Source organism: Callithrix jacchus, chromosome 2 (genome assembly GCF_049354715.1).
Source record: "Callithrix jacchus isolate 240 chromosome 2, calJac240_pri, whole genome shotgun sequence".
Classification (NCBI taxonomy): Eukaryota; Metazoa; Chordata; class Mammalia; order Primates; family Cebidae; genus Callithrix; species Callithrix jacchus.
The window spans coordinates 153,012,993-153,025,022 of record NC_133503.1 but is presented as its reverse complement, the minus strand read 5'-3'; the positions used below and the strand labels follow the sequence as shown (position 1 = coordinate 153,025,022).

The 12,030-nt window shown below is 37.7% G+C and overlaps 1 protein-coding gene and 1 non-coding gene across 2 annotated transcripts in view; both read left to right on the top strand.

Annotated features, from left to right (window-relative positions):
• Positions 1–12,030, top strand: part of MAP3K1 (mitogen-activated protein kinase kinase kinase 1) — an 81,664-nt gene that overhangs the window by 40,581 nt on the left and 29,053 nt on the right. Inside the window, exons 2-4 of the mRNA XM_035291546.3 lie at positions 3,219–3,369; positions 6,491–6,691; positions 11,566–11,766. Of these exons, the coding sequence (XP_035147437.3) occupies positions 3,219–3,369; positions 6,491–6,691; positions 11,566–11,766 (553 nt within the window). The remainder of the gene's footprint in view (positions 1–3,218; positions 3,370–6,490; positions 6,692–11,565; positions 11,767–12,030) is intronic.
• On the top strand, positions 3,774–3,881 carry LOC118151992 (small nucleolar RNA U13). Its single transcript, XR_004740377.1, has one exon. It is a non-coding gene; the product is annotated as a small nucleolar RNA U13 (small nucleolar RNA).

Here is a 12,030-nt window from a genome sequence, read left to right as displayed (position 1 = left end):
AATTGGGAAAGTCTCTGAGAAATTGAGGAAAACAGAGAGAGAGGGTAGAAATTAGGTAAAAAAGTAAACAGGAAAGGAAGCAGCCTGTTCAGAAGCCCTGAGTAGGAAAGATCTTGGGGTTATTGAGGCAGTGAAGAAGGGGAGGTGCAGGTCTGATGACAGGAATTGAGGTGAAACCACGTAATGCAGGGCCACTTAGGCTGGGCTAAACATTTTGGATTTTAGTCTAAGCCCAGGGGGAAGCCACTAGAGGATTTTAATGGAGGAAGTAACCCTGGCTACACTGTGAAATCTGGGTAAGATTCAAAGTCGAAGAAGCTCAGTTAGGAGCCTGTTGCTAGTTCAGACCAGGTTAAGTTAGCAATTTGACCTGGGTGGGAGTGTGGATAGAAGACATGTTTTTTAGTAGATTATTTGCCAATATTATCAGAAGTCTTAATTTGTGTACATTTTTTACCAAGCATTTCCATTTCTGGGTGTTTATTCTAAAGAAATAATCCCAGCCAGACGTCGTGGCTCATGCCTGTAATCTCAGCACTTTGGGAGGCTGAGGTGGGCGGATCACCTGAGGTCAGGAGTTCAACACCAGCCTGACCAATATGGTGAAACCTCATCTCTACTAAAAGCGCAAAATTAGCCAGGTGTGGTGGCACATGCCTGTAATCCCAGCTACTTGGAAGGCAGGAGAATCACTTGAACCTGGGAGGCAGAGGTTGCAGTGGGCCAATTGCGCCATTGCACTCCAGCCTGGGGAACAAGAGTGAAAACTCCATCTCAAAAGAAAAAAGCAATCTCATAGTACTTAAACATTAATAAGGTGAAAAGAAATTTTAAAAATAATCTCAGATGTGTATTAAAGTTCAGGTACTAGAATGCTCATCCCTGTTATTTATAATAAAATTTGGTCTAAAAGATTATAGTATTTTCAAACAAATGAAAAGGAAAAAGACAAATTAGATTTTAGGGAGGCTACGCCATCCAGGAAGGTTAGTTTAGACAAGGAACATCCTTTGTTTGTTTGACTAGGGGCCAGGAACAGAAACTGAAAATGCATAACAGAGAAGAGATACTCCTGAAACAGATATGAGAGAAGAGAGAGACTTAAAGACGATCAAGCACCTTGGTCTGGGAGTGCAGGAGTTTCTGGTATAAAAATGCACTGCAGTTCCACTCTGAGGCTCATTTTTTTTAGTACTAGCCTGGGAACTAAACCACCTCTTACAACATTGTTACTGGAAGGGGAAAGAACTTTTCATACTAAAGACTTGGAAGTGAATTTTTGGTATGCAGTCACCACATAAATTCAGTTGCCCTTCAAAGCTGAGCCTCCTGGAATAAGTACCAACTGAGCAGGATGGATTTTTTGGAAGACACGTTATCCCCAGTGTTCTTCACTGCTACCTCTTTTTCTCTCCCTTCCTCTCCCTCCTCCTTTTTCTCCTCGTTTCTTCTCTACCTTCTTCCCTTCTCTCCATCCCCCTTCCTCTTTCCTTCTTTCTCCTTCCCTGTCTTACTCTTTCTTCTACAAATACCCCAACATTTATATTTTACAATCAGAGCAGCCAAACACATAGAAGTAGATGAGATAATCCTCCTTTTTTCATGCTTTTAAAAAATCTCTTATTGCTCCTATGTAACAGTATTTATGTATGTTGTGTGTGTGTGTGTGTGTGTGTGTGTGTGTGTGTGTGTGTGTGTGTGTGTGTTGGAAATATTTATTTTTTGAGATGGAGGCTCACCCTTTCGCCAGGCTGGAGTGCAGTGGCGCGATCTTGGCTCACTGCAACCTCCACCTCCTGGGTTCAAGCAATCCTCCTGCCTCAGCCTCCCAAGTAGCTGGGACTACAGGCATGCACCACCACTTCTGGCTGATTTTTTGTATTTTAGTAGAGACAGGGTTTCACCATGTTGGCCAGGATGGTCTCAATCTCTTGACCTCATGATCCTCCTGCCTTCATCTCCCAAAGTGCTGGGATTATAGATGTCAGGCAGCACTCCCACCTTACCCTGTGGTCTTAATACCCATTTGCAAGTTTCAAACCAAATGTTATGTATTCTTTGTATTTCTAAAAGTATCTAGGCCAGTCCCTGATACAGAGGTGTTAATATGTTGGTTTCTGCTTCCCTCACAGTCTTGATGCTTCAGTGAAACCAGTTAAGCATTTTCTTTCTAGTGAATATTTATTTTTAAATAGTTTCATAGTTTCTTCTTTTCCTTTTTTTTTAAGCTGGAAAATTCCTAGAGGAGTTTGAATTTGTCTTTTTAGTAAACTTGAGGTTGTTGTCTGTGGTATTTCCTTGAGCATTTCCTTTTCCTATGAGTGTATTAAAAACTACTGTTCTCTAGCTTTGTAGACTTTTCAAAATAGTCATTCAAATTAGCCTCATATTTTTAAAGTTGTTACTAATCCCAAGGTGTAGTTGCTTTAATTGCATCCTTATGAATCAGGTTTTCAAATCATACATGCATACCCTATGTGCATGTATGCTCATGCGGATGTGGATATATTTTTAAATTAGTGATTTTTGTCAGCTTGATGCATTGCCTATTAGACTCTGTAGAGTTAATTCTCAAGAGTTCTTTATTTAGAGATTGTTTTCTTTTGGTAAATCCACATCATTTTATGAAGTAAAGATCAAATGTTTGTACTGGGTAATTTTTAGTCTTTAAGTGTAGAGTACCCCAGGTGCTTTGTCATGAAATTACTGTTCTGTGAAAATACAAATTTAATCATGTAGGCTATGAAAAATTGTTTTGGGATCATAGACAATGTAGTTAAGTTTCACTTCACTTATTAAATATTTATTGAGCTTATTTCAGAAAAATGAGCATATCCACCAGTTTCTATCTATATTGACTTAAGTTATTGGAAATCCTGGGATAAAGTGTAGTAATACACCCTTCTAAATATTTGTTATATACTTGGGTGGTAGAATTAAAAACAATGCAGTCTCAGTGAATATATTTGTTAATACAGTGCTTAATGTCTTGGCTTGCATTTTGTTAACTACATTGGAACAAAGGTCTACATTATATATGTCAGTAGTATATAATTCAGAATATTTTCATGCTTTAAGTCATTTGGGGTTTTCAGCAGTTGTCTTTTTTATTACCTGTCCATTGGAAGTATAAAATAGAACTATCCGTTCTGTTTGTTCTTGGAAATTATTTTTCATATATACATTTCTCATTTTCTTTGCTTCTCCCTCCATTTTAGTCGTGAGATGGAGAATAAAGAAACTCTCAAAGGGTTGCACAAGATGGACGATCGCCCAGAGGAACGAATGATCAGGGAGAAACTGAAGGCAACCTGTATGCCAGCCTGGAAGCACGAATGGTTAGAAAGGAGAAATAGGCGAGGCCCTGTGGTAAGTGGCTATGGGTTACCAGCTGTAAGGAAGAAAGCATAGGAGGAAATGGAAAATTAAGCATAAATAGATCCTCTTGTAAGCTTTTCTTCTTCATTTTAAATGTAGTAGTTTTATCTACTTGATGTTGTGGTCATTTGGAACAAACCGTAATTAAAACTGTGCTCACTATACAGCTTAAACTGTTCTGGGAACTTAACTGTTGTGTTTGGTGGAATTGTAAATGCTTAAACCAAGGCTGCCCTCTCATGTCAGTATCTGAAATCCTTTCATTGGAATTTTATACTGTACTTTGTAAATTTAAAAAAGAATTTTTCCAGTTTATTTTAGATGTTTATCTCTAAGACAGGATCTAAGGATCTTAATTTCAGAAATCTTCTAGGAAAGAAAACAATTGACCCTTGATCCTGCAGAGTAATTCATAAGTGTAATGATTAGGTTTTCACATGCATGCGTAAGATGTGCCTTTCCCCAGCTTTGTTACAATGTCAGCACGTTACCCTCATCTGACATGAAAAAAAGTGTAATAGACCCGTGGGGAAATTAAAAATGTATGGGGTTTGATAAAAGAAAATCTAGAATCCTAGATTTTAAAAAGCAGGGATATTCCATCCTTTGCTATAGGTATAGGAATACTTTTTTTTTTTTTTTTGAGACAGAGTCTTACCCTGTACCCCAGGCTGCAGTACAATGGCACGATCTCGGCTCACTGTAACCTCTGCCTCCCTGGTTCAAGTGATTGTCCTGCCTCAGCCTCCCGAGTAGCTGGGATTACAGGCGTGAGCCACTGCCCTTGACCAAGAATACATATTCTTATGAGAATACCATCATAGGATGTGTGTCTTCATTCTTAAAAAGGAAGAAATATTACAGTATCCTAGCACTAATCTCTACAAGCAAGTTTTTGTTTATTTTGTTTTTGTAAAACAGATATGGCAACTTAAAATTTATCTAAACTTTGGCAAGGGTCTAAAGTATACCCCTGCCAGATCATTGTCTGCCCATATACCTATATAAGTTTACATTTAAATTAATTAGGTGTAAATAAAAGTAAAAATGTAGTTCCTCAGTCTCACCAAGCACATTTCAAATGCTCATTAACCACATGTGACCCATGGCTATCTTCTGGGCAGTGCAGGTTTGGCGCATTTCCATTGCCTCAGAAAGCTCTCTTAGATGTGTAGTACTGACTTGTGTCTGACTTAAATAATCCCTGACTTGATAATCCCTGCGGCTTTGGATATCCTCATCCCTGAGCTGCAGTCTGTCAAGAATATTCTACCCACTGGTTCTAATTCTAACCCATGGAATTATACAGAATAAATCGAATTGTTCCTTTACATACCAGTACTTTAAGTTGCTGTGGGTCCTGTCTTTACAGCTAAGTTTCCGCATTTCTTCCATTTATTACTCACATGAGGTGGTATGGTGAGCACCCCTCACCATTTTAGCTATTCATGCCAGAAGATGAATATGAAGAAATTAAAGATATATCTTAGAGAAGAGAAAATGCTATTGAAACATCTTGTAGAAGGTTGGCAGTTAAAAGGGCATATTTCTACCCAATCAATATAAAGAACCTTTGAACAAGCAGAGCCATCTGAGATTTGAATGTGCTGCTTTCTGAGCTCCTTGAGCTGGAGGTGTTCAAACAGAGCCTAAATCTTTTGAGAATACCATAGAGCATAAATCACCATGTTTTAAAAATGGGCCAGCCATTTGTTCTTTATTACACATGAACTAAGAATATCTAGTTCTCTAAGACAAAATTTTGGTTTTTTCACTGTTCACTTTGTAGCAAATACCTAAGTACCTTGTCTGTATATAGACATGAGTGAAGAGGGAGATGTGTGGAATAAGATGTATAACACATAGTCCTTAAGCTTATTTATGCCACCCTACATTTTATGGTTTAAAGATTTCATATTATCCTTGAGAAGTTTACAGTCTACTTTTGGAAGGTCTGATTTTGTTTGTGTTTATGCTTTAAGTAAGTTGCATCAAATCCTTCTTGAAACATAAAGTGTAAATATCTCCAAATGGGGCAATAAGACTTATGCATAATAAGTAGAGTAATACATGTAGTATCGCAAAGCAACTTGTGACCAGGTGTGCCAAATGTGTGGGATGGACAGAAGAGCCATAGGGACTTAGGAAAGAGAAAGAATGTCAGGCTGGTAGGCTTCAGGGAAGTTTCATAAAAGGAAGAATTTTAACTGAGCCTTAAAAGATGGGTAAGTTTTCCTCATGTGAAGGTATACTGCTTGAAGTGCGGTAGGCTGGAGATTAGTATTAAATTAGGAGTAGAGTAAGTGAAAACACAGGAGGAAGAAGGATCAGACAAGTTTGGTGAACACAGCAACTGGCTGTGGAACAGGAGCAGTGGGAGAAAGTCCAGAAAGGTCTGCTGAGCTTCAGTTGTACAAAGCTCTGGAATTTGGCCTTTGGTCATGGCTAGATTAGGTCTGAGAGCCCTAATTTAAAAAAAAAAAAAAAGGCAGGTCTTGTAACTGCTTGAGAAATTGGTCTTTAAACTTCTAGCCTCTTTTAGTTCTCTGAGATAATATGTCTGAGCTATTGTAATATAACATTTTGAACACACACACACAAAAGCAGGGCAAAATGATTGCATAGTCACCAAACTATTTGAAATTATGCCCACTGTTGTTTCAAGGTCCTACATTTTGTCAAAACAAATAAAAAAGAAAATATTTAGATCTTTGGTCTAGTAGTTGAATAAGTAAACTATAGAAGTTATGAGTGCTTATTTTTCATATTTGTTTAATAACCTTTGACTATTGGTTTTAAGTATTAAATGAGTTAGTGTATATAATAACAAATAATACCCTTTCTACACTTTTGTATGCATTACAAAATTGTAATGGAGGGAGGTTGCATTTTAACTAGTGTTAAATCCTAAATGACTGAAATTCATGTAGGTAAAAATAGTCTTTTACATTAATAGCTTAAAGTAATACTACATAAAAACTGATATGTTGTCTTGTATACTGGTACAGTATTTCACAATGAAAACTCATTGTTTCTTTCCTAGTCTATGATATTTACATTGACTTACCTTTTGTATTTTTAAGTAATCAAATGTTGGAATACTTTGATTCAGGTGGTAAAACCAATCCCAGTCAAAGGAGATGGATCTGAAATGAATCACTTGGCAGCTGAGTCTCCAGGAGAGGCCCAGGCGAGTGCAGCTTCATCAGCTTCCAAAGGCCGACGCAGTCCTTCTCCTGGCAACTCCCCATCAGGTCGCCCGGTGAAATCAGAATCTCCGGGAGTAAGGCGAAAAAGAGTTTCCCCAGTGCCTGTAAGTTAATGTTACAACGAATATGTTTTTATAATTTTTAGATTCATTTATAACAAAGAAAAGACTGGCCAGCCTTCTGTTAGAACATCAGTTTTCAAAATACGATCTGCAGACTCTTGAGGGTGGGAGGTGGTTCCTGAGACCCTTTCTTTGGTCTGTTAGGTCAAAACTAATTTTGTAATAAAACTTGGATGTTGTTTTTCTCTTCCCCTGCATTGTTACTGGAATGGTGGGTCAAGCTGCTGGTGCCTTTCCCAGTTTAAGGCTATGACTGTAGAAACTGTATTCTTTATTGCTATGTATCAGCCATTAAAGAAAAAGATGCCAATTACATTTGATAATGCCTTTGACAAGGAAATAGAAATTAATTTTATTGAATCTTGACTCTTATTAAATATAAGAGCCTTTGTAATAGTGTGTGTGATGAAATGGGATGCATGCATAAAGCATTTCTACATACCAAAATGCAGTCGTTTCTCAAGGAGAAGTATTTGTGCAATTGTTAAGAGTTGCAAGCCAAACTAGTCATTTTTTTCATGGAACATGAAATGCGTGACCAATAAACTATGATTATTTAGATTTGGGTATTTGGCAGACATTTTTCTTAAGATGAATTAAATGAGACTGTCACTTCAAGAAAAACAACTTAAGGCTGGGTGTGGTGCCTCGCACCTATAATCCTAGCACTTCGGGAGGCTGAGGCAGGTGGATCACCTGAGGTCAGAAGTTCGAGAACAGCTTGGCCAACATGGTGAAACCCCATCTCTTCTAAAAATATAAAAATTAGCCAGGATACTCAGGAGGCTGAGGCAGGAGAATTGCTTGAACCCGGGAGGCGGAGGTTGCAGTGAGCTCAGATTGTACCAGCCTGGGCGACAACAGCAAAGCTCCATCTTAAAAAAAAAAAAGAAAACTAACAAGTATTTTTTCACCAGTGTTAAAAGCTGAGATGTCAAAGCAAAAATTAGAATTTTCGAAAGCTATGATCCTCTACTATGAGCTCAACAGCTTCTCAGTGCTTAGACTTTTCTAATCTGATTGGTGACAACAGATGTGATTCTTTTCATGTTGTATAGTGAAATATGTGAACATTTGGAAGATATCTGTAAGTTAGAGAAACACTATTTTCCAAATGATCAGTGCATGATAATAACAAAATCATTCATAGATAAAAGATCCATTCAAAGTGTAAAATACACCATTTAGATTTTTGGTTTGTTTTTGAGACTGAGTCTTACTCTGTCGCTGGACTGGAGTGCAGTGGCACGATCTCAGCTCACTGCAGCCTCTGCCTCCCGGGTTCAAGTTATTCCCCTGCCTCAGCCTCCCAAGTAGCTGGGATTACAGGTGCACACTACCACACCCGGCTAATTTTTTGTATTTTAGTAGAGACAGAGTTTTACCATGTTGGCCAGATGGTCTCAGTCTCTTGACCTGATGATCCACCTACGTGCCAACACCCCCAGCTAATTTTTATATCTTTAGTGGATATGGGGTTTCACCATGTTGGCCAAGCTAGTCTCAATCTCTTAACCTGGTGATCCACCCACCTTGACCTTCCAAAGTGCTGGGATTACAGACGTGAGCCATCGTGGCTGGCCCACCATTTGGATTTTTAATGTGCCAGTAGGAAAAGTTTGTTTATATGGTTTCAAATTCCATTTTACAGCTGCCTTTAAGAAACTGTTTTTTGAGCTTTGGTACAGTACCAAAGAATATTCATCATTCTTTGAAAAGGCAGCCAGGCACCATGGCTCACGCCTGTAATTCCAGCACTTTGGGAAGCTGAGGTGGGCAGATCACTTGAAGTCAGGAGTTCAAGACCATCCTGGCCAACATGATGAAACCCCATCTCTACTAAGAATATAAAAATTGGCCAGCCATGGTGGCAGGCACCTGTTATTCCAGCTACTTGGGAGGCTGAGGCAGGGAGATTGCTTGAACCCTGGAGGCAGAGGTTGCAGGGAGGCCAAGGTTGCACTGAGTCGAGACAACGCCACTGAACTCCAGCCTGGGTGACAGAGTGAGACTCCTCTCAAAAAAAAAAAAGGGGGATATTAAAATGCTTTTTTCTTTTACAGTTACATATCTGTGTGAGGCCAAACTTTCTTTCATATTCTTTAATCAGAACATCATATCACAGTAGATTGAATGAATAAACTGCTATGAAAATCCAGCTGTCTTCTATATTAAGCTAAACATCAAAGAAATTTGCAAAAAGATAGGTGGTAAATTCATATAGGAGAGAGACTTCTAGTAGTGGAAATGCATATTAAGACTCATTTTCTAACATTGAAGAACAAATGACTGAATGGAAAAATGGTAGAGATAGTGACCACAAGGGAAATTTGGGGTTTAAGATCTGGAGTTATTAAGGTGATTAGATACATTGAAAAGTACATTTAAAGCAAAAACATTGTACAGTAAAACCTGATGCCCAACAATAGTTGTTGGCTCTATGTTGAAACACCTTTAAATTAGCTATTAATTTTTTTTAACTTAAAACAATACTCCGTTATTAGCTCATGAATCTGCAGATTAGTCAGGGGTTAGTAGGGGTGGCTTATCTCTGTTCCCCATACATGTGCTGAAGCTGGACTGCCCAAGACTGCATCTTCACTCACAAGCATTATTGCTTCAGCTGGGATGCTAGAACACTTGAGGGGTTGTTGGCATCTCTTCCTAGTAGGAAGGCTGAGTTGCAACAAGAATTGCTTCAAGAGGTCACAGCATGCAAGCTCTTCTCAAGCCTCCACTTGCAACATGTTTGGTAATGCCTTATTGCCCAAAGCTGGTTATTAACATGCTCAATCCCAGAACTGATGTGATAGGGAACTATACAATCATGTAAATACTGGGTGGCATGATACATGGGGGCCATCAAAGTGAAAGTTTACTGCAAATATAAACAGAACAGAACTGTGTCTTCCCTCCCCACCCACCACCCCCAAAACCCACTTTGGGCATATATGCTAGACAAAGTTACCCCCTCATTCTTTTTTAACAACTGTTGCATAGCCTTTCATTAGCTGGTTAAATCATGGTTTACTTAATGAATGATACACTAATGAACATTTATAATCCTTTTAATCTTCTGTTACTAAAAACAGTGCTTCAAAAGTATTTTTATACATACATCGTCTTGTACATCTGTGTACATATCCATAGGCTGTATCTGTGAACATATCCATAGGCTGGATACCTAGCAGGTCAAAATGACGTGTGTGTATGACTGGCTTTTTTGTTTTTACTTTTTTGTAACTGCTTTTTAAAAAAATAATGGCTTTATTGATATATAATTAATCTATACAATACTGTTTAGATTGTAGAATTCAGTGTTTTCTAGTATATTCACTGGGTTGTGTAGCCATTATTACAGTCAGTTTTTAAACATCTTTATCACCCCAACAAGAAAGTCCAGACCTATTAGCAGTATTAAAGCAAAATAGGTAGGAGGCCATTAGCCTGGGATCGTTTCTACACCTGGAACTGAAACCAAGCTTTAGCCAATCACAAACAGCCCACCAGCCTATTTGTTGTATAACTAGGGACTTATCATAACACCATGCCCAAATAAGGCAAACACCTAGCTGTAGCCAATCAGCCAATTGCTTTGCTTTGCTTTGTGTTTGGCCTGTAAAAGCTGGCTATTCAAGATGCTAGATCAGAGATCTCTGAACTTCTTGTGGTTTTGAGTACCACTTGGTTCATGAATTATTCTTTGCTCAAATAAACTCTGTTATTTTGTCTGAAGTTTTCCCTTTAACAATAGTCTCTCCCAACCCTAAGCAACCACTAATCTATTTTCTCTATATACATAACTTGCCTATACTGGACATTTCATATAAATGGTATCATTTAATAGGTGATCTTTTATGACTGGCTTCTTTTGCTTAGTACCATATTTTCAACGTTCATCCATGCTATAGCATGTGTTAGTACTCCATTTTTAATTGCAGAACAATATTGTATGGATATACCACATTTTATCTGTTTGTCAGTTGATGGACATTTGAGCTGCTTCTACTTTTTGGCTGTTATGAATAATGCTACTGTGAACATTTGTGTACAAGTTTTTATGTGGACATAAGTTCTCATTTCTCTAGAGTTTATACCTAGGAATGGAATTGGTGGGTAATATGTGTAACATTTTGAGGAACTGCTATACTGTTTTCCAAAGCAGCTGCACATTTTACATTCTTGCCAGTACTATATGAGAATTCTAATTGCTTTGTGGTCTTACCAACATTTATTACCTTTAACTATTTTATTAGGGATCCAAAAAACCTGGAATTTCCACTGGACATTGATGGAAAGACCAAGTTCTAGGAAAATTAGTATAGTGAGAGTGTTTTATATATTACCCTCACCATAGGAGAGTTTTTGTCAGCTTCCACTAATTTGTTTTCATTGAGGAAGAGTCTGCAGAGTGTACCCTGGGAGACATTCTGTGGCAGTGTTTGTAAATTATCAGTTATAGGAGATTAATAAAGCCTTAAATAGATGCTAGAAAGTTGTATGTTTAATTTTTACACTAGACACAGCATTCTGCCTGCTAATGATATATACTTTTTATGCTTTTTTGTTTTGGTTTACATAAGATGGTTCAAAGAACTCAGATGTTTATAGAATAATTTATAAAATCTGTCAGCCAGATATTTATCATCGTTTACAGGGATGACTGAGATTTTAGAAGTTTACCTAAGATGACTATGTCAGACAAAATCATTTAGCCGTTATTCCATAATGTTTTAAATATGGCATTTTTTCAGAATATAATCTGCCACATAACTGTCTCGTATGACCTTCTTTGGGTAACAGTTTCTTAATTAAGAAATAAGAAACATACCTAATAAAAGAAAAATGTTGTGAAGTTTCAGAGTGGCAGAATCACACCACCCCGAAGAGCCCCTTCACCAGATGGCTTCTCACCATACAGCCCTGAGGAAACAAATCGCCGTGTTAACAAAGTGATGCGGGCCAGATTGTACTTACTGCAGCAGATAGGGCCCAACTCTTTCCTGATTGGAGGAGACAGCCCAGACAATAAATACCGGGTGTTTATTGGACCTCAGGTAGGATTCGTCTCCATTTTCTATGTTGTTATTAGTAGTATATGGTACTATTTCAAATTTATATAATATTCTTAAATTTAGATCAGTTAATTCCCTTTAGTTAAAAAAAAAAGTAAACTTAAAATGTTATTTTAGACTAATGTTTTTCTTTAATATATTTATGAGGTTTTGACTGTCTTAATATACTATAGAATAGAAATTCGATCTGTTTAATAAGTTCAATGAAAATGAAAGATTAAATCATGGAGAAGATAGCTGTAGATT